This window comes from Chelonoidis abingdonii, chromosome 4, assembly GCF_003597395.2.
Source record: "Chelonoidis abingdonii isolate Lonesome George chromosome 4, CheloAbing_2.0, whole genome shotgun sequence".
Taxonomy (NCBI): Eukaryota; Metazoa; Chordata; order Testudines; family Testudinidae; genus Chelonoidis; species Chelonoidis abingdonii.
This window is the reverse complement of record NC_133772.1, coordinates 14,607,149-14,632,620: the sequence shown is the minus strand read 5'-3', so window position 1 is coordinate 14,632,620 and position 25,472 is coordinate 14,607,149. Positions and strand designations below refer to the sequence as shown.

The 25,472-nt window shown below is 44.7% G+C and overlaps 1 protein-coding gene across 4 annotated transcripts in view; it reads left to right on the top strand.

Moving 5' to 3' along the window:
* RHEX (regulator of hemoglobinization and erythroid cell expansion) overlaps positions 1-14,350 on the top strand; it is a 30,389-nt gene extending 16,039 nt beyond the window's left edge. For 2 of the 4 annotated variants that reach the window (XM_032792526.2, XM_075064847.1), the window contains exons 2-8: positions 131-236; positions 1,641-1,805; positions 6,161-6,229; positions 6,882-6,985; positions 9,302-9,412; positions 12,252-12,313; positions 13,560-14,350. In XM_032792526.2, the coding sequence (XP_032648417.1) occupies positions 6,883-6,985; positions 9,302-9,412; positions 12,252-12,313; positions 13,560-13,766 (483 nt within the window). In that variant the 5' untranslated portion in view covers positions 131-236; positions 1,641-1,805; positions 6,161-6,229; position 6,882 and the 3' untranslated portion in view covers positions 13,767-14,350. Of the gene's footprint in view, positions 1-130; positions 237-1,640; positions 1,806-5,380; positions 5,654-6,160; positions 6,230-6,881; positions 6,986-9,301; positions 9,413-12,251; positions 12,314-13,559 lie in introns of those variants that run through there. The other 2 variants (XM_032792527.2, XM_032792529.2) reach the window with 2 other exon arrangements.
* The last annotated feature ends 11,122 nt before the right edge of the window (positions 14,351-25,472 follow it).

Sequence of the window (25,472 nt, the reverse complement as noted above, 5' to 3'; positions counted from 1 at the left end):
AAAGGGAATCTTCATAGGGGAAGGAACATATGTTGCATAACTGAGTTTGTGCCTGTTTGTTCCTTCTTCGTGATGGGTTAGGAAAGGTCCTGAGAACTTTTTAATTTTAATAATGTATCTTTTACTCTAGAAATGCCAGGCAGGTCCAGTCTTGTGTTTTCTGGTTTCTGTTAGCACTTTCCTTGGAGGACCCCGGGGTATGGAATGAGAATCCCTAGACACAGGGCTAGCACTAGGTATGTGTACTGCTTCAGCCTTTCATAGCCCCAAGGGTGCCACCATCTTAACGCATGTTAATAGTAATTAGTAATACATAGCTCCTATGTAGCACTCTTCATCAGTAGATCTCAAAGTGCTTCACCAAAGGAGGTGGGAATCATTATCCCCATTAAAATCTACACTGCCTTTTCTACACTAGGCTTCTAGCTGAAATGTTCTTAACAGCACCCCTTGAAATCCCAGTCTAGACAAAGCTCAGATGGGATGTACATGGTGCATGGCCCTCTCAGCTTGAATTGGAAGGTGCAGGGATGGTGAACCTTTAATAAAAGAGCTTTTCTTCCTATTTATTCAAGCCTTTGTTTATATAGATATTAACAATCCAAGATGCTTTAAACAGTCTGAATAATGATTCATCCCCCACTCAGTTAATTAGGGTCACTTGCTTGGTGTATGTGGCCTTGTCTAGACCAGGATAAAAGGGGTGTTGTTGGAACAGGTTGATTCACAGGTTCTAAATGATGTGCTTTAAAAGCCTCGTGTGGATAAGGCACATTGCCTTTAATGTGCACTACAGTGGCGCAGTGAAACTCAAGAAAGCTTATGCTTCAACTCAATCAGGTTAGCACACTGTGAAGCCTACGCTGTCTTGTCTATGCCAGACCTCTAACTGTGCTGGAATAGGTTAACATCATCCCCTTCAAATCCTAATCTAGACGAGGCTGGGACGTCCTCCTAGCTCAGGAGTGCTGAAGGAAAATGAACATAATCAAGGCCTGAATCTCTAATGTAAAACACAAACATGTTTGCTTGCACCACTCCATTGGCTTCAAACCCCTGGAACAGCATATATGGCATTGAAACCAAAGGGGCCGTAATAAGGGCAAGATTTGGCTCAAGCTGTACATATAAGTTCCAGTTCAGCAAAGCACTTAAATGCGTGCTTCACTCTAAGCATATGCTTAAGCACTCTCCTGAATTGAAGCCGTACAGCAAAACATATTGACATCAATATAGTCTTTCCTGTGATTCCAGTGAGCTTTGGATCAGGAACATATCCTCTGATTGCTACATTCAGTGGACATTAGTAGTACAAGTTCCTTGCAAATCCTTGATTTCAATGGGGCATCTTCCTTGAGCCAGAGCTACTAACAGGAATAAAAGCTTCACAAAATCTGCAGTGTTAATATGCTGGGAGGAGGGTGGGGGGTGGAAGAAGGCAGAAAGAACATAATGAGCAAAGCAAGCGCAGCTGCAGTCAATATCTCATTAGGTTTTATCTTTAAAATATATATTTAAATACATTTTGAAAATAATCTCTTCTATCTAACTATAACCATGTATGCAAAGAAGTCGCCTGCTAGTGAATTTTGGATTTGTGTCTTTCTTTGTAATTTCCTTTACACCGACTCACTTTTCAGATTGCTATCTGCTTCAGCATCATCTCCTGCACCGCAATAGGAAATGAACCATTTAAGAATGACAGCCATCTAAGAAGGATACTTCGGGGGATGCATCAGTTCAATAGGGAAGATTAAAATAAGCAAGAAATGGACTTCTAATCTGGTAGTTACCTAACTCTTAGGGTAAGTAAATTATATCGAAGATGGATTCAGAGGTACATTGAATAGGATTCTCAAGAAATGTTTTGTTGAGCAACTCTTGGATATTCTGTTCTGGGATCAAAATAGAAAATCATTTTCTGATCCGCAGTGCAGACGGAGCCTCTATCTATCTCGTTTCTATGGCTCCTCTCATCTAAAACCTGTCTCTGTATAGGAGACGTTTGTTGTTAATAATTATACATAAGCATATATTTTCATTTTAGTTATTCGATCATTTTAAAGCATTTATCTAAACTGAATGTGCCCTTACAAAATTGAAAACACACAATGCAAATTAAATCTGGCTTGTAAACCTTAGTTATAAATTGAATTCTCTCGGATATTATGGCCAAAAGTTTCAAGCTGAGGGTCCCAGTGCAGCAGAGCGGATGTTGAACTTTATCTGTGTGCTTAAGTCCCACTAACTTGAATGGGTTATAAGCATTAACTTCAAGTTAAGCACATGTTTACGTCTGTGATGTTCAAAAGATTATAAGGGAAGTGGGTGCCCAATTCCCCTTAATTTGCTTTGGAATTTGGACACCTAATTAGCTTACACTAGGATTTTCAAAAGTGCCTAAGGGCTTTGTTGAATCAGGACCTGAGTGCCAAATCCTCAAAGGTATTTAGGCACCTAGCCCCACTGAATTCAATGAGAGTAAGGCTCCTAAATACCTTTGAGGGTCTGGGTCTTAGTACCTAACGTTAGGCTCTTAAGTCCATGAGTAGGCTTTAAATAAAAGAGGTGTAATTTTTTTTCCACTAAGTGCCCATGAATCCCATTGGGAGCTGCTGGTGCTCAGCACGTTGAAAATCCAACCTCCTTTATTTAGGTGCTTAACTTTAGATGGGTTTAGGAGCCTAACTTTCGGCACTTGTGGTTTGTGGCTTTTATTTGTTACTTCATCTTTTTTTAAATTGTATTTTTCAGATGCTTTTTTGGGCATTTGGAAAAAAAGGATAAAATTATGAAAAATAAATTTTAGATTTACTATTGTTATTATTTATTAATTTATTTAATTTATGTACTAATTGTGATGAATTATTGGATTGCAGTAGTGCTCAGAAATTCCAATCAAGGATCAGGGCCCCATTTATAAGGGCAGTGCGCACACACACAAACACGGAGTTGTGTCCCTGCCTCACTCATGTAATGACTATTTTAACTATTAAAATGTGGCCAGTGAAGTTTATGCAGAGTGGAATGATTAGGGTTTCCAGCTGTAGGTTAAAGTCAATAAAGCTCACCGAAGCAAACCTTGTGGAACAGGCCTTTGTAACATATACACCAGAAAGACCCCACAAAATGTCACTGTTTTTCAGGGAATGATTAGCAGAGGTGGCTGAGACACCCTAATGATTTCCCACACCCTCTCGGATCACAGAGCTCTGGAGAGTGTTGTCGTCTTTTGGTAAAACTCATGGAAAACAGTCAGTTACATCTTGGCTCAAAGGCCCCAATTCGGTAAAGCATCCCTCTTCAGGGAGCACTCATTGGAGACAAAGTGTTTTCCTGATCTGGGGCCTCCCAGCCTGGGTGGACAGATTTAGGTTAGTAGGGCTCACACTAGCATGCTAAAAATAACTATATAAACAGCGTTTTGAAGTTGTGGCTCAGGCTCTGAAGCCTGGGGTGGGGTGGGCTTCAGAGCCCAAGCTCCAGCCTGAGCTGCATCTTCAAAGTGCTGTCTACGTAGCTGTTTTTAGAACGCTGGCATGAAACCCCCCGAGCTCGAAGCTGTTGAGCTGGGCTGGGAGGCTCGCTGTTGGAGATGGTATAAACATACCCAAAGAATACCCCAGAGGCACATGGCACAGTATCAGTGCAGGAGCATTCTATGGAAGTCCCCACCCCTGGCAAAGAAAGCCAAATACGCCATTTTTTAAAATAACCCACATTTGCATAATACTCTGCAAATTCTCTCATGCCTCATCCGGAGAATAGCTCACTTGGTTTTTTATCACATTGTGCAGCTGAAAATTAGCAATTGAATATTTGCTCTCTCTCATTAGCAATGGCTAATGGGCCTTAGTCACATAACTGACCTACCAAAGTCAATGGGGCTGCTTATGTGAGTACAGACTATTCATGTGAGTAGAGGGTCCTTAATGGAACTCTGGTTTTGCAACTAACGATCTATATGTTTGAGGCTACAGTAGCCTTACTTTGAGATCTTTGGATGCAAAGCACTATCTAAGAGCTAGGTATTATTATTTGTTACTGAATAACTTTGGGCCCAACTTGCACCATTTGGACCAGGGGTCGGCAACCTTTCAGAAGTGATATGCCGTGTCTTCATTTATTCACTCTAATTTAAGGTTTTGCGTGCTGGTAATACATTTTAACATTTTTAGACGATCTCTTCCTATAAGTCTATAATATATAACTAAACTATTGTTGTATGTAAAATAAATAAGGTTTTTTAAATGTTTAAGAAGCTTAATTTAACATTAAATTAAAATGCAGAGGCCCCCCGGACAGGTGGCCAGGACCCAGGCAGTGTGAGTGCCACTGAAAATCAGCTCGCATGCCGCCTTTGGCACGCGCACCATAGGTTGCCTACCTCTGATTTGGACCAAGCACTGAGATACGCTGAATCCTGATAGTGCAATTTTATTCCCACTGAAGTCAATAGAAATCATTGCTGCTCTGCACCTTTAGGACCCATAGAGAAACATACTCTTCAGAATGATACTAATGTTTTCTGCAATCAGAAGTACCTCTGAAGTAAGAAGAGTCTATCATGCAGCAGGACCACACTTTGCAGTCAGCAGAGCTTTGCATTAAAAATGTGTCATCTAGCCAAATGTTATAATTGAATAAGAAGTAGTTTTCTCATTGGTGTCGAGTCCTTTTTATGAACCTCTCATTATATACTATGTAGAGAATCCTTTATAGAAACCTAATCCTGCTCTTGAGTCAGCTATCCTGGGGAGAATGTGAGACAGTGGCTGTCTAATGGAGGTAGATGCTGGGGGACAGGGAAATAACGTTATTATTTACAATTCTGTATTATCTGTGACTGTGACGAGTTTTTATTAAGCACCTGTCGCTGCAGGCCTGTCTGATAAAGTAGCACTTTGTTTTTCCCTCTAAAACATTTTTATTATGGCGATACATATAAGTAAATTGGGGTAAGGCAAAGCATTTGGGAAATAACTGCATGTACAAACAACAGGAGTGGCCATTACAATGCAAAACAGGTGCAATGCGTATCTGGATTACTATCATGCCTACAACTAGATTTCCCTCGCAGGTCTTGCTCCTGCTCCCGCTGAAGTCAATGGAAAACCTCCCCTACAAGCCAAAGGGAATTGTATTCTCCCCTTGATTACCCCAGGGCAACCTGGTGAGTTTCAATGAGTTTGTCACAGAATGGAGAATTTGTTTTATAGGCCTAGGAGCAACACTTCATAAAAGTTAGACCATGAATTAGAAATAAGAGGAAGGCCCTTCATTTGTTTTCCCACACCTAATTTTTGCAGCTTTGGAAAAGTCCTACCAGGCAGATGCCCCTGTAGAAACCTAATGGGCCAGATCCTTGACTGGTGAAAATCGGCATCAGAGTCAATGGAGCTGGCTGGGGTCTGGCATAATGATGATAATGTCTCCTCCTAACCCTACTTCTTCCCTCATTTCCAGCACACAGTCCATTCCATTGCTATTTTTTTTAAGCCCTTTGCCTCTCTGTTTATGTTAGTACAGCATCGGTTTCTTTTCTTTGTTGCATCACTCTGCTTAGACTATTACATTTTTTCTCCATCAGTTCTGTCCCCTTATTGCAGTTGGCTGTGAAGCATCACCAAGTCCACATAAGGTTCAGTGGATGGTAAGGAAGACTTATGGAAGCTGCTATTTGCCCAGTACAGCGCAGTGCCACAGTTAGCATTAATTGATCCACGTATCGGTAGCTGATTTATGGGGGCAGGAAGTAGGGCATCTCGTGAGGTATTGCGTGGTTTTAACCTCTGTGGTTCAGGGCAGCTCCAGGGGAATGAAAGCCAAGAGGAGTGCAATAGACAGCCCAAGTTGCACAGGAGGGAGGTTTGGCTAGTAGTCAGCACATAGGACTAGGAATCAGGCATTCTGGGTTCCATTCCTGGCTCAGTCACTGAGCCCTTGTGTTGCTCTGGGCAAATTACTCAGCCTCCCTGTTCCTGAGTTTCCCCACTTTTATGCGATATAGATGTGCACAGTATTATTGTTGTTGTTTTATCGGAGCCTGGGGGACCCAGCCGTGTTCCTTTGTGTGTTCATCTGGCCCTGAAGACACTGCTGCTTCTTTGCTATTAGGTCCCTAGATCTAGATATCCTTGTCCTGTCTCTTTCTCCTTAGAAACTCTCAGCAACTTGTTCAGCATTTTTTGTGCCTGTGAAGACTCTCTGCTGGGAGGATTAGTCTCAGGTAAGCGCTGCATAAAACAGTTCTTCCTTTCAGTGCTCCCAACCGCGATATGCAGCAGTGGCCATTAGTGCTGCTTATTAGAGGGAGAAACCTGCTATGAAAGGGAGTTGATGATCAGTTCCCCATGGAGTTGGGTGTTTGATCTTCTCCCCTGTAACCTGATCTGTAGAACTAGAAATGGGCTCCAAGGGGTTTAGACTCCTATCTGCTTATTTTTAAAATCTCATTTTGGCTGTCACTGGGGCAACTATATATTCTTGCTGGACAACCAGGTCCAATAGTCAGTTAGGCCAAGATTTTCAAAAGTGACTAGTGATTTTAGGGTGTCACCATTTTTAGGAGCCCAATTTCTATCCTGTTCTATATAGATTCTTATGCCATGCTCATCACTGTCTTATTTGGGTGCCTTTCAACTTAAGATTCCTTAAAGGGGCCTGATTTTTTTCAAAAAGTGCAGAGCACCCAAAATCAGATTTAGTTTGTCTCGAAATGGACACCCAAAAGCCTGGCAACCTCAAACTACTGGTCACTGTTGGAAATCTTTGCCAAAGTCTTTGGAAAATCACCTTAAAAATGACGTCCTATCTGAAACCATGTCAGCCCATCAGCACTTGAAAGATCTAACATAACCTGATTGTTTTCTCTCCCTTAGCATGTGTTTTTATTGGTGGATAAACAGTCTCATCTCAGGTGTGACCTCTATCTTCTATGTTCTTCTCCTACTAGTGCTTTACATCAAGCTCAGCAGGAAAATAGGTAATTTCATCTCTTATTAGTTTCATTTATAATGTGCCCCCATTCATCCCTGTGTGAATTCATTTTAGTGAATGGGATGAATCTGGCCCAAGACCCAACAAAAAGTAACTCTTTGGTTTGTTAAGGGTCACAAACTGGTGACTTGCAATGGCTAGTCCTGGTTATGAAATGCCAAGCACTCCAGGAGATGGGGGAGGAGAATGAACAGGGGTCCTTTTTAAACAAGTTCCAGTGAGCTTTGACAAACAGATGGATCAGCTCCTTAGCAGGTGTAAATCATAGTGCCACTGACATCATGCACTGAAGGCAAAGAAGCTACTCTGATTTACACGAGCTGAGGTTCTGGCCCGGTGTGTGTGGAATGCAGGACAGGCGGGGCCCACACAAGTAATATATTTGGGAGTAAAAAGCAAGTAGTGGCAGGGATTAAAGAATCGGTGTTTGGGTGGTTTTGCTGCAGCACAACAACATTACAACAGGACACCATGGGTATGTCTACACGGCAGCAGGGAAGGTGGGATTTCCAACTCGGGAGACGTCTCACTCTAGCTCTGCTTGGGCTAGCACCTAAAAATAGCAGCGTGGCTGTGGCAGCACTGAGTCAGGCTAGACACCAAGTACAGTCCTGCCCGATCGCCTGGGTATGTACCTGGGATGCTAATTTGAGTTGCCACCCATGCTGCTGAGGCCACTCTGCTACATTTAGGGCTTGTGTACACTGCGGAGTTGTTGACAAAACTTAAAAAAGAACTTAAAAAAGCCCCAGCCTCCCTCCTCCTTGCCCCCTCCCCCCACAAAAGGCAAACATTTTGCCTACGCAAGTGGCAGCGTGAACGCAGCTTTGTCCTGCTGACAAAGCTAACACCACTCGCAGGGCTGGAAGTATTTTGTCGGCAAAGGTGCCAATGAAGAGCATTTATACAGGCTGACTTTTAGCGACACAGCCTTGTCACTAAAAGCTGCATGGTATAGACAAGCCCTTGGGAACTAACACAATCAGAGCTACTGTGTGTATGGCTACCCAAGCTGAGAATTCTACCTTCCAGCTGCTATGCAGAGGTACCCTGTGTTGTCATCACATACATACTAAGTAAGCTGAAATCCTGCCGGCCTTACTCACATGAGTAGACCCACTCAGGTCGACAGGACAACTTGCACGAGTGAGACAAGCAGAATTTGGCCTGTAATGTCAGCTGTCTGACAGGACGTTACACATGAAATAGTCTATACTAGTCTATAATTACAGCAGTTTGAACATTTGTCCTTTCACTGGAAATGTCAACGCTTCACAATTATTTTCTGTTCCCAATCAGAATGAAAAGTCAAAAATATTTTTACACAAATTGTTACATGAAAAACTTCAAAAAGTTTTGCATTAGAAATGTTGAAATGGACAATTCTGACACTTTGGATCAAAATGAAATAAGTCAATAGATTCATGTTTTATTGTTTTTGTTTCAGAACAATTTTTTTCTTTTGAATAGATATTTTAAAACAAAAAATGCCACTGCATTTCCAAAAGTTGATTTGAAACATTTTTTGTTTCAAATCTCCCTTTTGGAATGTGGGAAATTTCATCAAAGTCAACATCAAAAACAATCAGCTCTATTGCTTAATCTGATCTTGGATTTGTACGGATGGAGGTTCAGAAGCACAGTGAACCTTTCCCTACAAGATACCTGAGTCTAAATCTGCGTTAGATCACAATTTGGTAGTTTCAGTAACTTCTCACTGATTTGTTCCCGTCAAAAATAAAATAGCCCACTCTGACTCTTATGTTGTATGATATAAATGATTACGTCTGCTCAGGAGAGGCCCTCGCAGGATTGATATGAGATGTTCTAGGACTGGGTTGTAATGCAGTGGTGGATCTGTGTGTGAAAGTCCCAGGAATGGAATAACAGAGGATGCTGGGATGTGGATTGAGGGGCACTGGCAGATCTGGATGTGGGGAGCACAGGACTGGAATAGCTGGTGTACATGTGTGTGGGGGAGGGGAACTTTCTTGAGCCAATACTGTCATTTTTTCATATTTGTAAGCACTGGGCACTTCTAGGAGGGACCAGTTTTGCTTGTAGTTTAGTGCACCATCTCCTGTAATGCCTTGTACTGTGTGCTCCAGTGGGAGGCACAGAAATGACAACAGACAAGAAAACCACAAACAACCTAGCCCCTTGTGCATCATTATACTATAGCAGGAAGGATTTTTTTTATTGTCCCTGCCTAGTGATCAGCTCATGCCCTGAAGTGATGGCCCTTGTCATGTTTTTCCCTACAGTAGCAGAAGTAATAAGCAAATCTAACTTTCCATTTCAGACAATCATTCCTGTAGCAATCAGGTGAGCAGCAGCAGCCCTTCTACAAAACCAGAACAACCCAACCCTTGCCAGGCTGCAAATGAGGTTTTGAAAAGATCACGCATCCGGGGTAAGATTGCATCTTTGGGGACAAATAATCAAGTTTTGGCTCAGTGAGTGCAGCATGCAATCTTCAAATCTGTGCTTGCACCAGCTGTTCAGCGGTTGTAAATTGGCATCGCTTCATTGACTTCAATGGCCCAATGCCAGTTGAAGCCAGCTGAATATCTGACCTCAGGTACTTGTTCCTGCAGACAGGTATTTGGAAACACAGGGCCAAATTCACTGCTGCGTTTCACCTTATGTTGAGACTTACACCCATGCTAAGGGAGTCTAACGTTACTCCTCTGCTATGGTAGTGTGTTACATGCGTTTTGCACTCTTTTTGCAAATGATGAGTGACATAAGGTGTGGGTCCCGCATTCATGTTTCTGTATTTGAGAAGGGGGGAGTGGGGACAGTTTATTCATTACACAATAATTTCTTCTTTAACTAGCTATGAAAATACTTCGCTGTCAGCCTGATTCACTGGAAGGGATGAGCCTCTCTTTATATGTTAGCAGTAGAAGTGGGCAGCAGCAAACGCAACCTAGCTTTAGGACGGAGAATGAAGGACCTGTACAAGTGATCTATATGCATTAGCAATTCACATCACCTGCTCCCTCCCCATTCCATTTGCCAGATGAGTTCTTCTCCATTCAGTCCTCCAGACAGGCGGATAAGGGCCTGTGACGCCAGCACTCTTCATGTTTTACATTTTCATACTAGAGAATATGATCATCGGGTGCCACTAACACACTTAACATTTGAATGGGAAGAGACTGTCTAGGAAGAAGTATGGCAGAAAGAGATCTAGGGGTCATAGTGGACCACAAGCTAAATATGAGTCAACAGTGTGATACTGTTGCAAAAAAAGAAAACGTGATTCTGGTATGCATTAACAGGATGTGTCTGCAAACAGACAAGAGAAGTCATTCTGCTTACCTGCGCTGTTAGCCTCAACTGAGTATTTTGCCATCTGGCAACCGCATTTCAAGAAAGATTGGAGACATGCAGAGGCAGAGAAGAGCAACAAGATAGATTAAGGTCTGAGAACATGACCTCGAAGGACAGGCTTGAAGAAATTGGGTTGTTAGTTTTGGAAAGAGAAGACTAGGAGGGGACATGCAAGCAGTTTAGGTATCTTAAAAGGTATGTCATCAGGGAGGAGGGAGAAAATTCACTAGCCTTCTAATGAAGAACAAGAGACAATGGCTTAACTGCAGCAAGGCAGAATTTAGGTGGCATTAGAAAACAACTGTCAGGTTGTTACATGATAAAGCCTAGGAGGTTGTGAATCTCAATCGGCTGAGGATATTTAAGAGAGTTAGATAAATGTCTATCAGGGATGGTCTAGACAGTATTTGGTCCTGCCATGAGGGCAGGGGACTGGACTCGATGACCTCTCGAGGTCCCTTCCAGTCCTAGAGTCTATGAATCTATGAATTCCCTGATCAATATTGCTGATGTACAGTAAAGCCACGTGTCAGGCTGCAGGACTGGGGGGGTGGAGTTTCACTGCACATATTGGGAGTAGGCATTAAAAAAATCAGCAAGAAAAGCAAAATTTCAAATTGCCAATTTAAAATCAACCATAATGCTGCAGAGTTGGAATATATTAAGGGCCTGGTTCTCATTTCTGTTAAGGACTTGTCTGTGCATAGAGTTATTCAGGGACTTCCTTAAGCCATATGGTTAATTTAAACAGGAACAAGACACCCATATATGGAGTTAATCAGGAATAGCTCCATGTGTAGACAAGCCTGAAGGCCCCTTTACCCCCATCTGGCAGCATAAGGGTGGGGGACTCTATCCTGGGAAGCAGTAACTGTGAAAATGATTTGGAGGTTCTGGTAGATAGTCAGTGGAACATAAACTCCCATTTGGATGCTGCAGTCAAAAGAGCTAATGTGATCCTGGGATGCATAAACTGGGAAATCTCGAGTATGAGTAGAGAGGTTATTTTATGGCTGTATTTGACCCTGGTGTGACCACTGCTGGGATACTGTATCCCGTTCTGGTGCCCACAAGTCAAGAAGAATGTTGATAAATTGGAAAGGGTTCAGAGAAGAGCCATGAGAATGATTAAAGGTTTGGAAAACCTGCCTTCTAATGGTAGACTCCAAGTGCACAATCTATTTAGCGTCACAAAGAGAAGCTTAAGCTGTGGTTTGATTACAGTCTATAAGTATCTCCGTGGAGAACAAATATTTTACTAATGGGCTCTTTAATCTAGCAGAGAAAGATATAACATGATCCAATAGCTGGAAGCCGAAGCCAGCCATGTTCAAATTGGAAATGAGATGTAAATGTTTAATAGTCAGAGGGATTAACTCTTGGGAAAATTTCCCAGGGGTCATGGTGGATTCTCCATCCCTGACAATTGCTAAATCAAGATAGGATGTTTTTCTAGGAATGACTTGGAGGCAGTTCCATGGCAGGTGTTATGCAGACAGTCCCTTCTGACTTTAGAATCTATGACGCTATATAAAGGGGCCATATCCCCATTTTAAGGCCCCTTTACAGGGACAGGGTGGTGTAAAGAGACATTAGTGTAAATGAGATTCACATCCTAACAATTAAAGGGCCTAACCCTTCCCTCCCCGGAAGTTAATGGGAGCTTTGCCAAGAAATTAAGATAGCAGGATTGGGCCCCATTTTGGACTCACAACTGGAACCCCCAAGAGAGAAGAAAATGGAATTGTGCATTATTGTTTGAGAAATAGTGCCGTGTACATAGACAAACACCATATGAGAGAGAGAGAGCCTCTATCTACTGCTAACCCCCTTTCCCATTCAGCTCTTCTCCTTGCCCATTTCCTAACTTATAGTTATTCAAGGTACAAATGTTTACTTTTTTTTTTTTAAAGGTGACAGTGGCACTTCCTCAGACAGCTCTGAGAGCTCAGACAGCAGCCCTTCCACTAGCCAGGTAATGGAATTGCACCAACCTCATGCTTATTTATTTATTCATGTTATTTATTCTTTTAATGTAGACATAATGTATACTCTGAACCAGGTCTAGGCCCCATTTTATTAGATGCTGCTGTCCAGACACTTGAGACTAGATTTCCCAAGAGCTTAGCAGCACCCAGCATGATGAGCTCCACTGAAAATCTCACCACTTATTTGATGCGCAAATAGGAGCTGAACTCTCATGGAAATCTGACCTATAGTAAGAGACAATCCCTGCCCCACAGGACTTCACCCTAACTCTCAGCTTCGGCACTATTCAGCAGACTGCCAAGAGAAAGGTGTGGGCATCAGGACTTAAAGAGAAGAGAGATAAAATGGGAGTGGGACTATTGCAGAGGGTACAGCTGGCCAGATTAGATGACACACATGCATTTTTCCTGGTCCACTAATTGATGATGTCCTCCCTAGGTTTACACTTTAGAACACTGGCTCTCAGATGATGGTGCTTTCTGCAGGGTACTTCCTGGTCAGGAGAGGACACATGAGAAATGAGCAGGGGAGGATTGAGGTGCTGGGGTGGAGAAGGTGCCAACAAGAGCATGCATAGTGCCTGAATTTTAGGGCTCAGATCCAGGACTCCAGAATATTGTGTATGTGCGATGGGGTGTGGGGGAAAGGAGGGGGCTGAAAGGGAGAGAGGAAGGGAAAGGGGGGAGAAGGAGTGGGAGGGGGGAGAGAGAGAGAGTGTGTGTGTGTGAGAGAGAGAGAGAAACACTGAAAAGCATCACTAGGGTGACCAGATGTCCCGATTTTATAGGGACAGTCACAATTTTTGGGTATTTTTCTTATATAGGCTCCTATTACCCCCCACCTCCTCTCCCAATTTTTCACACTTGCTGTCTGGTCACCCTAACTGAGAATGTTCATGATCTCAGTGCCATCTGCAGTATTGACAGCTGTTGCTGCTGATCCAAAATCAAACTGCTGACATGGCAGCAAAATCCCAAGCAAACTCACTTCATTATCCTACTAAAATAGTAAGTGAAATCACTAAGATATGAATAAGATAAGACAGTTGTTCTCCATGGTATGCAAAAGTGTCTGACTATAGATAAATGTACACACGGGTGGGATTTGTGTAGTGAACTTAGACGTCATAGGACCCTCTAAAGTGAGCCATGCCACTATGATTGAACCAGAGCTGATCATGGCTGTGAAGACTAGACTAAATTCGGGTTTGTTTTCTGTTTGTCGTACGCTAGTGTCCTCGGTCAGAAGAAAGAGTCGATTACACATCCCTGGTCTTCCAAGCTACCGGTCGCTGTGCAAGCAGTGCAGGGGACTATGAGAACATGAAGATGGGAGCAGACTATGTCAACGTGGATCCCCAAAAAAGGAAAGTGGATTTCTGGACCTGCTCGAGCCCTGTATCTTCCAAACCTGTAGAATATACTGAAGTGAAATTGTGATTATTGAGATGCTATTAACTAAGTTTTCCTTAGGAACATCAGAATTGCAACAGCAGGTCAAATCAGTGATCCGTCCTTAGTCAGTATCCTGTATCCTGTCCCTGCACATTTCACATGGGTCACTGTCAACCTGTTCATACAGGTATGTTCCTCCTAATCCTCGTCAATTAGTGGCTGTCATGTCATGAAGCTTTATATTCCTTATAACATTTTATTCTGCCTTATGTAACTGTGCATGTTCTTGTTATCCATACAAAGGTCTCTTCCTTTCTGAAGCCTACGAAGCTCTTGGCTGTGTTGATACAATGCAGCAGTGAGTTCCACTGGTTATTCACAGCTTGTGTAAAAACAGCATTTCCGTTTGTCAGAGATAAACATGCCCTTCCATTGGCTTCCCCTTGTTCTCGCGTTAGAGGAGGGAGTAATTAAGAACACCCAATAAATATAATACGAGGCCAAATCCTCAGCTAGTGTAAAACCTAATTCGACTTCAATGGAGCTACACCAACTGAACTGGCCCTTTGATTTGACTTGTGTTTTTATTTGCTTGATGTCAATTAATTAAAAAAACCCAACTTTTAAAATGTTTAAGTATATTTCCTGGACCACCTTTGTCTTTTCTCTTGAGCAACGCTGACTTTTTTTTTCTCTCTTTCTCTTTTAATTTTTTTGAAAGCTCTTCATAGTGTTCGAGTGACAGTTCCCTGGGCACTTCTGCAGGCAATCAGACCCAGCCACTGGGCAGGGGCTCTCTTTTCTGAAGATGATTTGCCTGCGACGTTCTTTAGCTGAGGACAGTCATGTTCGTCAGGGGTACCCAGGGTTGTTAGGCACCTTTCCACCACCTGTCCGGGGTGTGAGGGAGTCTTTTCTGTGCCTGCTGTGGAACAGCTTCCTGCAACCACTAGCTTGCAGCAGCACAAGTGCTACCTTCCAGGCCTCCACAGGCCTCGCAGTCTCTGTAGAGTATCAGAGGGGTAGCCGTGTTAGTCTGGATCTGTAAAAGCAGCAGAGAATCCTGTGGCACCTTATAGACTAACAGACATTTTGGAGCATGAGCTTTCGTGGGTGAATACCCACTTCGTCAGATGTGGGTATTCACCCACGAAAGCTCATGCTCCAAAACATCTGTCAGTCTATAAGGTGCCACAGGATTCTCTGCTGCTTTTACAGTCTCTGTAGAGGTGGTGATAGGCACACGCCAGCCCCTGCGTCCTTGGAACATCCCTGCAGAGTCCAGCCCCTTACCACTGAAGGAGGAGGCTCTCTCACAGGGAGAAGGCTGCTGTTCCAAAAAGAACAGCACACACCAGCTTGTAAGACTTAAGCAAAGTGGCAATCCTCAGTTAACCCCAGAGCATGAAGGTATTGTGGTGGTGAAAACAAGAATAAGTTGATGATCAAAGAGCAGAAATTCAAATGACCATGCGTCAGACTGTTGGAAACAAATGATTATATATAAAACAAAATCATAACGCACGTCCTGGACACTGAACTTAACTAACAAACTATCCTCCTGGTAATATCTCTTATTTCTTCACCCACCTTGTCTCTAATATCCTGGGGCCAACATGGTTACAACAACACTGCATGCAAATTTTTCTCCTGTCCAAAGAAGCTTCTCTAACCCAACATTCTCTGCAAAACCTGGGCGACCCCTCTTTCATGAAGCAAACTTCCTGTCCAATGACTTCTTTGGCTTCCCCTGCCCCGCTGTAGTTCAGCAAACCTTAGATGTGCATCTTGAGAGGGTTCTCAACTCACTCTCACTCCCTTATTTGCTTCTTGCTGTTATTTTTCTCCCTGTGAAGTTTTTCTGATCCTTCATTAACAATCAGTTCAGACTGGTGAGAGGAGAACCCATGTGAACTGTACAATACTTAATTTGCATGTAACAACCAGCTAGATCAGGGGTGGGGAACCTACAGCCCGCAGGCTGGATCTGGCCCACTGCTTCATTTCATCCAGGCCACGGCAAGTCTCTGCGCTATGGGCTGGAAGCCCCGGGCCTCGCTCCCTCACCACCGTGGGGCTGGAGCCGCGAGCACTGCCTTGCCCCGCTGTGGGGGGAAGCTGGGGTTCACAGTCTATTAAAAGTCTGGTCAGCTCCACACAGTTCCTGGAATAGACCGGCATACCCCTGCGGCCCCTAAGATCAGAAATGATCAGGGAAGCTCCACACGCTACCCCCAGCGCCGGCTCTGCAGCTGCCATTGGCTGGGGAGAGCAGCCAATAGGAGCTGCAGGGATGAGACCTGCAGGCACAGGCAGTACGTACCACGCAGCGCCCCCTAGCCCCTCCACCTAGGTGCCAGACGTGGCAGCCACTTCTGGCAGCAGTGCAGAGCCAGGGCAGGCAGGGAGCCTGCCTTAGCCCTGCTGCACTGCCAGCTGGGAGCCGCCTGAGGTAAGCGCTGTCCGATCAGAGCCCGCACCCCGAACTCCCTGCCCCAGGTCACAACCCCCTCCCACACCCTAACTCCCTCCCAATGGCAGGTGCCCCAAAGGAAATGAACAGACACACTATCGCCAAGTGATCCATGCCCTGTCACCCAGTCCCAGCTTCTGGGAAACAGAGGCTGGGGACACCATTCCTGCCCATCTTGGCTAATAAAAATAAACTTTAAACTTTACATTTCAAGATGCAGTATGAGAACGGAAGGATTTAAGGTTCAGTCCTACACTATTTGTCTTGCAATAATGTTCTGGCCTTCTCAGTCCATGAAAATGAAATTCTACCAAATGTTCTGTGAGCCTTTCCTAATCCTATCCCAAAACACCACCTCAGCCTCCACAGCAATTTCCAGCCTGCACCTTTGATCCCAGACTGTCTCGCAATTATCCTTCTGAGCAGTGGGTCCCTGATTCTGAAATGTCAGGAGTAATGTCAGAGCTAGGATTTAATAACATGCTTGACAGTCCATGGGCACAAGATGCACTTGAACACACAGAATCCTATCACTCGGCTTCCCTGTAGGCACCTGGCTTTGGTGTGCTGTTTTGTAGAGAGTTGGTCCCTGTCAGATGCAGGATGAGGGATTTGCTGAACCTATGCTTTGATCTGGTATGGCAAACACTTGGGGCCTGAATGACCATTCCCCTATAGTTTGTGTAGTCACTTACACCAGTGCAAAGAGTACGTGACAACAGCAGGAGCAATGCAGTGGAGAATCAGGCTGTTGGTTTCTGTGTGTAATAGATTTCCCTATGCATTATATTCAATTTCAAAGTCAATATATGAAATTCAAGATGCAAGGTCTATGCATGATTTAACTGCCGCTTATGTGCTCACAATAAGTTTAAAGTAGTGCAGGGGCCTTGTGCTGTCCTGGGATGATGCAGAGTAATGAAAGCAGCTCCAACCTGGTAATATCGGTCCTGCTCCTGTGGGGCTACATCTCTCCTACAAAGTTCCAAGCACCCACAACTCCTGTTAACTTGAATAGGAGTCCAGGATACTTAGCACCTCACAGGATCAGGCCTATTGCTTATAGGCCTAAGCCAGAACACTGGCATGTTAGGTGGGGCTGGAACTGAGCCTCCCAGGTTATGCCTCTCTCTAACTTCCTGCCCATAATGGTTGTTCGGCCAATTGATTTTGCAGAAGTACATTAATAATCAAGACACGCTTCATCAAAGGGAAGTTGTATCTGCAGCAGCGTCTCTGTGCTCTCCAGGGACTGAGCAAGGCTGCCAGCGAGTGGCGTATATTAGTTTGCCTGCTGCACAAACCAATGAGCTGATTTTGTAGTGATTTCCCAAGTCCTCCTCCTGTTCCCGTTCAAGGCCATGGGAGCTGTGCCATTAGCTTGGAATGCAGGGAGAACTGGCCATGATGTGAATTGTATTTTGATTCAAAGCCGCCCAGGTCTTCTTTCTGTCAAGTCAAATTAGAAACAGATAAAGCACATGACAGACTTTTGAAACCAGTGGCTTTTAGAAGCATCTGCACCACTACGTCCAAGTAGGAGCTCTGCTCCCTCATCCTATTGCTTTATATGAAAGCAGAAGTTTTGTTCAAGATCCATCTGCACCTGCCATTTATTCCCCACTCAAAGCATATCACCCTCCTATCTGAGCTACTGACTGTAAAGGAGTCGTGGCTGTGTACTCACTAGAGCGATCCTGTACTGCTTTAGCACCCAAAAGGCTTGGTCTTCAGTTATATGGTGTTGCCAACTCTTGTGATTTTTATCACAAATTTCACTATTTTTAGTGATTTTCTTAAAGCCCAGGCTGCTGGAACCATGCTGTTTTATGACACTGGTATTAATGCCTCGTGCTTTTCATCATTAGATCTCAAAGCGCTTTATAAAGAACATTAGTATCGTTCATCATCCTCATTTTACAGATGGGGAAACTGGGGCACAGGGATAGGGTGTGACTTGCCCATGGTCAGCCAGTCAAACCAGTCTAATATCCAAGCTTAGAACCCCAGTTTCTTGAATTCCTGACCAGCACTCTAGTCGCTAGGCTACCCTTTCATTATAAAAAGTAAATTTCTAGCCCTCGTGATTGCGGAAGGACGCTTGAAAATGTGAACCAAGTGCGAGCTAAAGGTGCAGAAACCAGAAGGCAAAGAAAAAAGTTCCATCCTTTATTTTTTTTAAAAAGTCTCATGATTTTGGGAGAGTGGACTTGTGCTTTTGGAAGATTTGGGGGTGGCAGTACTGCTTGTTCAGGCAGAGGAAAGGGGTCTTTCAGGGTGTGTAAATTCACGCTCGCTTTAAAGCCTCCTTACGCTGACAGAGTGATGCAAAGCGACCTTTGTTTCAAGGAGAATCAGACCCCTTATGTTTTTCTAGACTCCAAGAACAGCCATAGGCTTTTGGGACCAGATCCTCTGTTGGTGAAAATTTGAGATAATTCCATTAACTTCAATGGAACTATGCTGATTTACACCAGCAGAGGACCTGGCTCTCAGCTGAAAATGACTTTTGTTTCAGAGGAAGTAAAAAAAGCAACAAGAAAGAACACCAAGAAAAGGCTCCAACAGAGAGCACAGCAGGTAGATCTCTTGGCTGTAACAGGCTGCAGCAGCTCTGAGAAGAAAACAGCTGAGTTCTTGCAGACAAGCAAGCAGCATGCTCAGAAATGTAAAGGTGCAGGGCCCAGGAAACTAAGGGATCAGTTTCATAACAATATGCACCAGAGAAGCTCATGGGAATGTTGAGTGCACAAGGAATGCAGGGAGTAAGTAGGAAATCAATAAGAAGGATAATCTGAAGTCTATGTAAACCCAGCGGCCTGAAGCTGGCGAGGGGAAGGAGCATTCTATTCCCATCTGTTGGTGAACAGCAGGCAGAACAGCCAGTGAGCTGCTGTATTTGTATAAGTGATTTACCCAGAACTCCAGCTGGAGAGAAGCTCCAGAGAAGGAGGAAATCTCTGCCCTTATTTATTGGTGAACAGGGCGAAGTGAAACTACAGACATCTTCTTTTGCATAAACTTTCTAGCCAGAATTCCTCCAGTGTCACTTTGGGAGCAGCAAGCTCAGAACTGGTTAGGTAATGGAACTAGCTTAAAAGAAGATCCAGGTGAAAGCGGTTCTTTAATTTGTTTCAAGGACTTTGTTTGAGGATTCCATGTCCTCTTGATTTTCCTTTCCCGGGCATCATGTGTTGTTGAGAGGACTATGGTAAGACAAGAGACACGGCTTGCCTTTCTGCGGGGTGCAATGCAGAGAGGGCTCTTTTCTGACGCTGCAGAGGACCTCAGCACAGCAGGGAGAACTCTGGGAAGGCCACTCAGACCCAGCCACTAAATAAAGCTGAAGTCATTACATTTTAGGTAGTGGAGCCTTAGGACAGAACCAAGCAGCATTTTCCAGGGGGCTGGAACCAGTTCTGCTCATGTGCCCTCTGAGACTCTGATCCACCTCACTGACTCCAAACTGTGAGTGGGGTTTAACAGATGGAGAAGGGTTATAGAAGGGTTTCTCAAACTGGGGGTTGGGACCCCTCAGGAGGTTGCAAGGTTATTTCATGGGGGGTCACAAGCTGTCAACCTTCACTCCAAACCTCACTTTGCCTCCAGCATTTATAATGGTCTATAATTGATCTTTGATTATCAGCAGGTAAGTATGCCCAGTGGTCTGTGATGGGATGTTAGATGGGGTGGGATCTGAGTTACTACAGAGAATTCTTTCCTGGGTGCTGGCTGGTGAGTCTTGCCCACATGCTCAGGGTTTAACTGATTGCTATATTTGCTGTCTGAAAGGAATTTTCGTCCAGGGCAGATTGGCAGAGGCCCTGGAGGTTTTTCGCCTTCCTCTGCAGCGTGGGGCACGGGTCACTTGCTAGAGGATTCTCTGCAGCTTGAGGTCTTCAAACCACGATTTAAGGACTTCAATAACTCAGACGTAGGTTATGGGTTTGCTACAGGAGTGGGTGGGTGAGATTCTGTGGCCTGCGTAGTGCAGGAGGTCAGACTAGACGATCATAATGGTCCCTTTTGACCTTAAAGTCTATGAGTCTATGGTGTTAAATATATTAAAAAGTGTTTTTAATTTATAAGGGGGGTTGCACTCAGATACTTGCTATGTGAAAGGGGTCACCAGTATGAAAGTGTGAGAGTTGCTGGGATATAGCAAAGGCTATTGGCTATTTACACCAGCAGGTGAGGTTAGTAGACTACTGCCCAGGTCACTGTGGGAGAGTTTGACTTTGCATCTATACATTGGACTATATTGCTGCTGTGTTTTCCCGGATTGATGCTGTGTTCTCTTTCCATAGTGAAGTTTTCCTTGTTTCGTTCACAAACTCAGTGCTTTTGAGTGGGGAAGTATTGCCTGTCAAAGGCTTCCAGGGGAGGTATTTAGTGATCTCTGAAATTCTGAGTGAGGGCTTGAGCTGATGGTGGTGGGTAGTTTGAAGAGGGGCCTTGTATTCATTTAGAAAGGCCAGCAGTATTGATGTAACCCAGTCACTGCCCTGCACTAAACAGTTTCAAACAAGATTTGGAGTCTGACATGCTCAGTCTGCTTAGTATCATGGCAAACACACCATTACAAGTCCTTTTACGCTTTTATTAAAGATACAGAAAAACCCAAGCCGCACCTTTAAAGCTCTGTCTACTCAGCTTTACAGTGAGTACTAGTGTGCACCCCACTAGCCTGAGTCTGTCCACCGGGGCTGGGAGATTTACGCTGAAGAGGCAGGACATGCTTTTCCCCAGGTAACACTCTGCAGAAAGGCCCTGATTCAGCACAGCAGTTAAGCAGAGCCTTAACTTTAAGAAGGTGCTAGCATCCTAGTAGCAAAGCCCCTAAGCACATGCTTAACTTTAGAAGACAAATGTGTTCTTTGGTGAATGTGTGGATGGAGTTAAATGCTCCGCTGAATGGAGGACTAAATAATGCCACACATATAGTCAGCTTGCTAGGGCTCTGTCTGCCATATAACACAAGTGCCTTGAGTAACACGTGAGGAATAAATACCAAATGCTCATGGAAAATCTATTGATTTCCAAGTGACTGCTGAAAATGCAGCATGTTGCCATCTTTTCTATTCTGTGCCACTTAGAATTTGGCAAGAAATGAAGCGAAACAATAAAAGCTTTAGAAGACATGGGTCCCTTTGTGATACGGTAAGGTTCTATTTCCTATGATGATGTGCATTATCTATCCTAGCAGCTGGCAGCAGTTGCAGTCAGAGCAAAGGAACTGCCAGAAGCCTCCAGGACCTTTCGAACAGAGTCAAACTTGGGATTTATTTATTTTTTAAATAAAGAGTTTTGAGACTTATCGATTTGTGAGTTCAGAGATTATTTTTTTTTGGTCTTCATGATCTTCTTGTTCTGAGTTGTCACCCGTAGGAAAAGACATGATGGATCAGTTTTGAGACTGGGAAATGATATGAAGGCTGAGGAGAAATGGGGCTACGGAATTCAAAGAGTAGATGTCAAAAAAGGAGATGGATTTGTTGGTTTTCTTTCTAGAAGAGCTGGCAAAAAGGGCGAGATGTGATTTGAAGTCAAGGCAATGCAGGGAGAGGTCAGCGCAGAAGCGTAATGTAATCTGACATTTTCTATATGTAGGTTGGAGTTTTCAACAGAGCCTAAGGGAATGATGTGCCTAACTCAAGGAGTGTGGGATACCTATCTAGGGTCTGTGTATGGCCCCTGGGACTGTAATACTATGCACTTCCCAATCTTTAATGCATTTATTCTCACAATCCCCCTGTATAGTAGGCAGTGTTATTGTCTCCTATTTTTTTACAGAGAGGCTAAGGCTCTAACTCTCACTGAAATCAATGGAAGTTGAGTGCCTAGGTACCCTCTGAGGGTCTGATCCTGAATGACTTGCCAAAGCCTGTGGCAGAGACCCAGGTAGTCCTAGGCTAGCACCCTAACCCCTGAACTGTCCTTCTGTCCTTTTGAAAGTCCTCACCATAGCACCCCAGAGCACTCTATGAGCTTTGCATGGGCCATTTCAAGCCCTTTGCAAGCTTAACTAACTGATGTACAATCTATGCACAGTACAATTTCCTCTTCATCGGCCACTGGGGTGCAGCCACCTCTGAGATGAAATGCAGCAGCTGTTTAATAGCACACAACATCACTGCACAACAGCTGAGGCCAAGAAATAAGAATGCTGAATCCAGCTGAAATGGCACAATGCATTTAGGGAAGGCGGAACTGTCAAGATTAGTTGGAATTTAGCCAGGACTCCTCCACCTAGCCCTTTAAGGATCACAAGTGTTCAGAACTCCATCTCTAACACGACAGCATCCTCTGTGTCAGATGGGCCGGGACTCATGCAGACTCAGAGGAAAGAGGTCCCTCTCAAGAACCATGACCAGTGCTTCCTACAGCAGAAAAGTACTTTTGGGAAGTTACACAGCAAAGGAGCAGGTGAGCATGTGAACTACTGAGCTCAGACAAAGGTCTCTATAAGGCAGGTTTACTCTAAGCACTAAGGCAAGGTGCACCTCAAAACAAAACTAACCTTTGCAGGGTGGAAAGAGAGAACTTCTTCTTTCTGCAGGGAGGACCAGTACTTTCCCACCAAGGCAGGACCGGCACCAGGGTTTCTGGCGCCCTAGGCGCTGAGCCATTTCGCCGCCCCACACACGGGTCTCACGGCTTTGCTGAAGCTGCCGCAGGCATTCCTGCGGACAGTCCACGGCTCCAGTGGAGCTTCCACAGGCATGCCTGCGGCAGGTCCACCGGAGCCGCGAGACCAGCAGACCCTCCGCAGCCACGACTGCGGCAGCTCCACCGGAGCCGCCTGCCCCCCCCCCCAGAAAAATGCCGCCCCCCGCATAATACTGGCGCCCTAGGCGACTGCCTAAGTCGCTTAAATGAAAACGCCGGCCCTGCACCAAGGGATCCCAAAGAAGAGATCTGGGGAGCTCAACAGCTTGTCTCTTTCACCAATAGAAGTTGGTCCAACAGAAGATATTACCCCATCCACCTTTTCTCATATCCCGGGTCCAACATGGCCACAACAACACTGCAAACCCACTGATGGTAATTTCACAGGCCAGCTGAGGCTATGTAATAACTTGTGGCCACATACAGGCATCACAAGCATCAGGTAACCTTGCGCCTTGTGGCACAGGGAATAGAATGTTGTTTTCATGACCCTGTCATTCTGAGTTGTCCCCTCTTGGAAAAGACTTGATGGATTGTTAGTGGTTGGTTTGGTTTGGGTTGGGTTTTTTTAAGAGTCTGAGAAACAGAATAATAGAATCATAGGACTGGAAGGGATTTCGAGAGGTCTTCTAATCCAGTCCCCTGCACTCAAGGCAGGACTAAATATTATCTACACCATCCCTGACAGGTGCCTGGAGAAATGGGTTTACAGAATTCAAAGGGATAATGAAGATTATCTAAGATCTGAGCGTCAGCTACTTGACCACAGCAAAACTGCCATTTGCTTTGAGCTTGTGGAATGGTACAAAAAAAAAATCGAGGGCTGTCGATGGGATCTGCCCTAAAACAACCTGTCAATAAATGGCACACGTACAGCCCTGTGCTTTGCAGACCCCTGATACAGACTTCCAGGGTTCCAGCCAAATTAGGTGCCAAGCGATGAAGCTCTGCAGCCATCAATTACATACGAAGAACAAACTCACCAGAAGAGGGTGCACAGGGAGAGAACTCACCAGACCTGATTCTCTATTATCCCGCCTCTTGTGCCGTCATTCATACCAGTGCAATGTCACTGTGAAATGCCACCATTCGGATCTGGCGGCATTTTACACACCCCTTACATGGGTGTAAATGGCTGCACATGGGGCAAAGTAACAGTGAATCAGGCTCCTAAATGCTTTGCTTGACTCCCTGCTCACTTACAATGTTTTTACAGCAGTAGATTGTAAGTGCTGTGGGGTAAGGCCTGTCGTCTTGTTCTATGTTTGTACACCACCTAGCACAACAGGGTCCTGGTCCATGGCTGGGGTTCCTGGGTGCTACCACAATTTAAATGACAATAATTAATAAAACTCCAGTGACCTCAATGGAGTTTAGTCTACAGAGGGAACTCTACATATGCATTGCAGCAGAGGGCAGTGTCACACACAGCTACTAACAGAGTGTGCAGCTAACACATTGTAAAAGGTACGTTTTGACCTGGAGGAGCTGAATTTTCTTCTCTCTGAGCAAACCACGTCCATAGGCTGCGTAATTATTTTTAATGAATTTTCAGGCAGGCTTAGCTGAGCTGCCTCTTGCTAATAGCGCCGGTCACTTTACAGGAACTTTAATTGACATCTTATTTTAAAGAAACATGGAACCATCCCGTGGACACCTGGCGAGTTACTCTGGATTGACAGTGGTGTAAGGGACAGCAGGGCTTGGCCTGAGAGCCTGCTCCTGCTCCTATTATAGCAAAGGGGAGTCTGGCCGTTGAATTGAATGGCGCAAGAATAGACTCGTTACCTTGAATTGATCCTGCAATCAGATCTGAGCAGGCATAAGGGCCCACCCATATGGATGTGAACTGTGGCCCCCCAGCATTGGACTGCCATGCCCTCAGGGCAGAGGGCTGGTTTGTAATACGTTCCTACGCTGAGCTGCGAACGTACAGCTCAGTGTAAGGGACCCTTCACAGCAATGCACCAAATGCTGCTTTCCTCGGACAAAACGTCCATTGTAGTCTATAGGCCTGATTCACCTCTCACTGTTCACGGGTGGAACCTCATTGACATAAGTGGGCTGACTCCCTCCGGACATCGGTGTAAGTGAGAATCAGGCCCCCAAGACTTCAATGGAAGCTTTGCTTCAGTAAGGCCCTGTAAAAGCTTCAGTGATACTTGTTTTTATACCCACTTCTAGGTAGAACAGCCTTGAAGATGGGGAGTGGGAGCCATGTTATTTCAGAGGCACATTGACCATATCTTTTCTCTAGACTGCTTCTCCTGGTGTTTCAGGGGCAGGTGGAAGGGGGACCAGACCTGATTTCCTTTGTGCATGGGAAAGAGAGTGAAAGAGATGCTGCTTCTGCACAGTAGCGAAGCACATAAGGACAAGAGAGACACCGTGGTGCTTGCCGGGTTAAATGCACAGGTTCCTGCAGAATAAGATCCTGCCTGATGCAAAGAGACTTCCCTTCCCCCTGTCTTCCACCCCACCCAGGAGGCATCAGGTGTGTCCTCTAGTCCCACGTCTGTTCAAAGTTCTGAGTGACAGGCAAGCAGCGAGGATCACCTGACGGCACAGAGGTGTGCATCCTGGAATGGCGGCTGGTGCAAGCCGTGGTT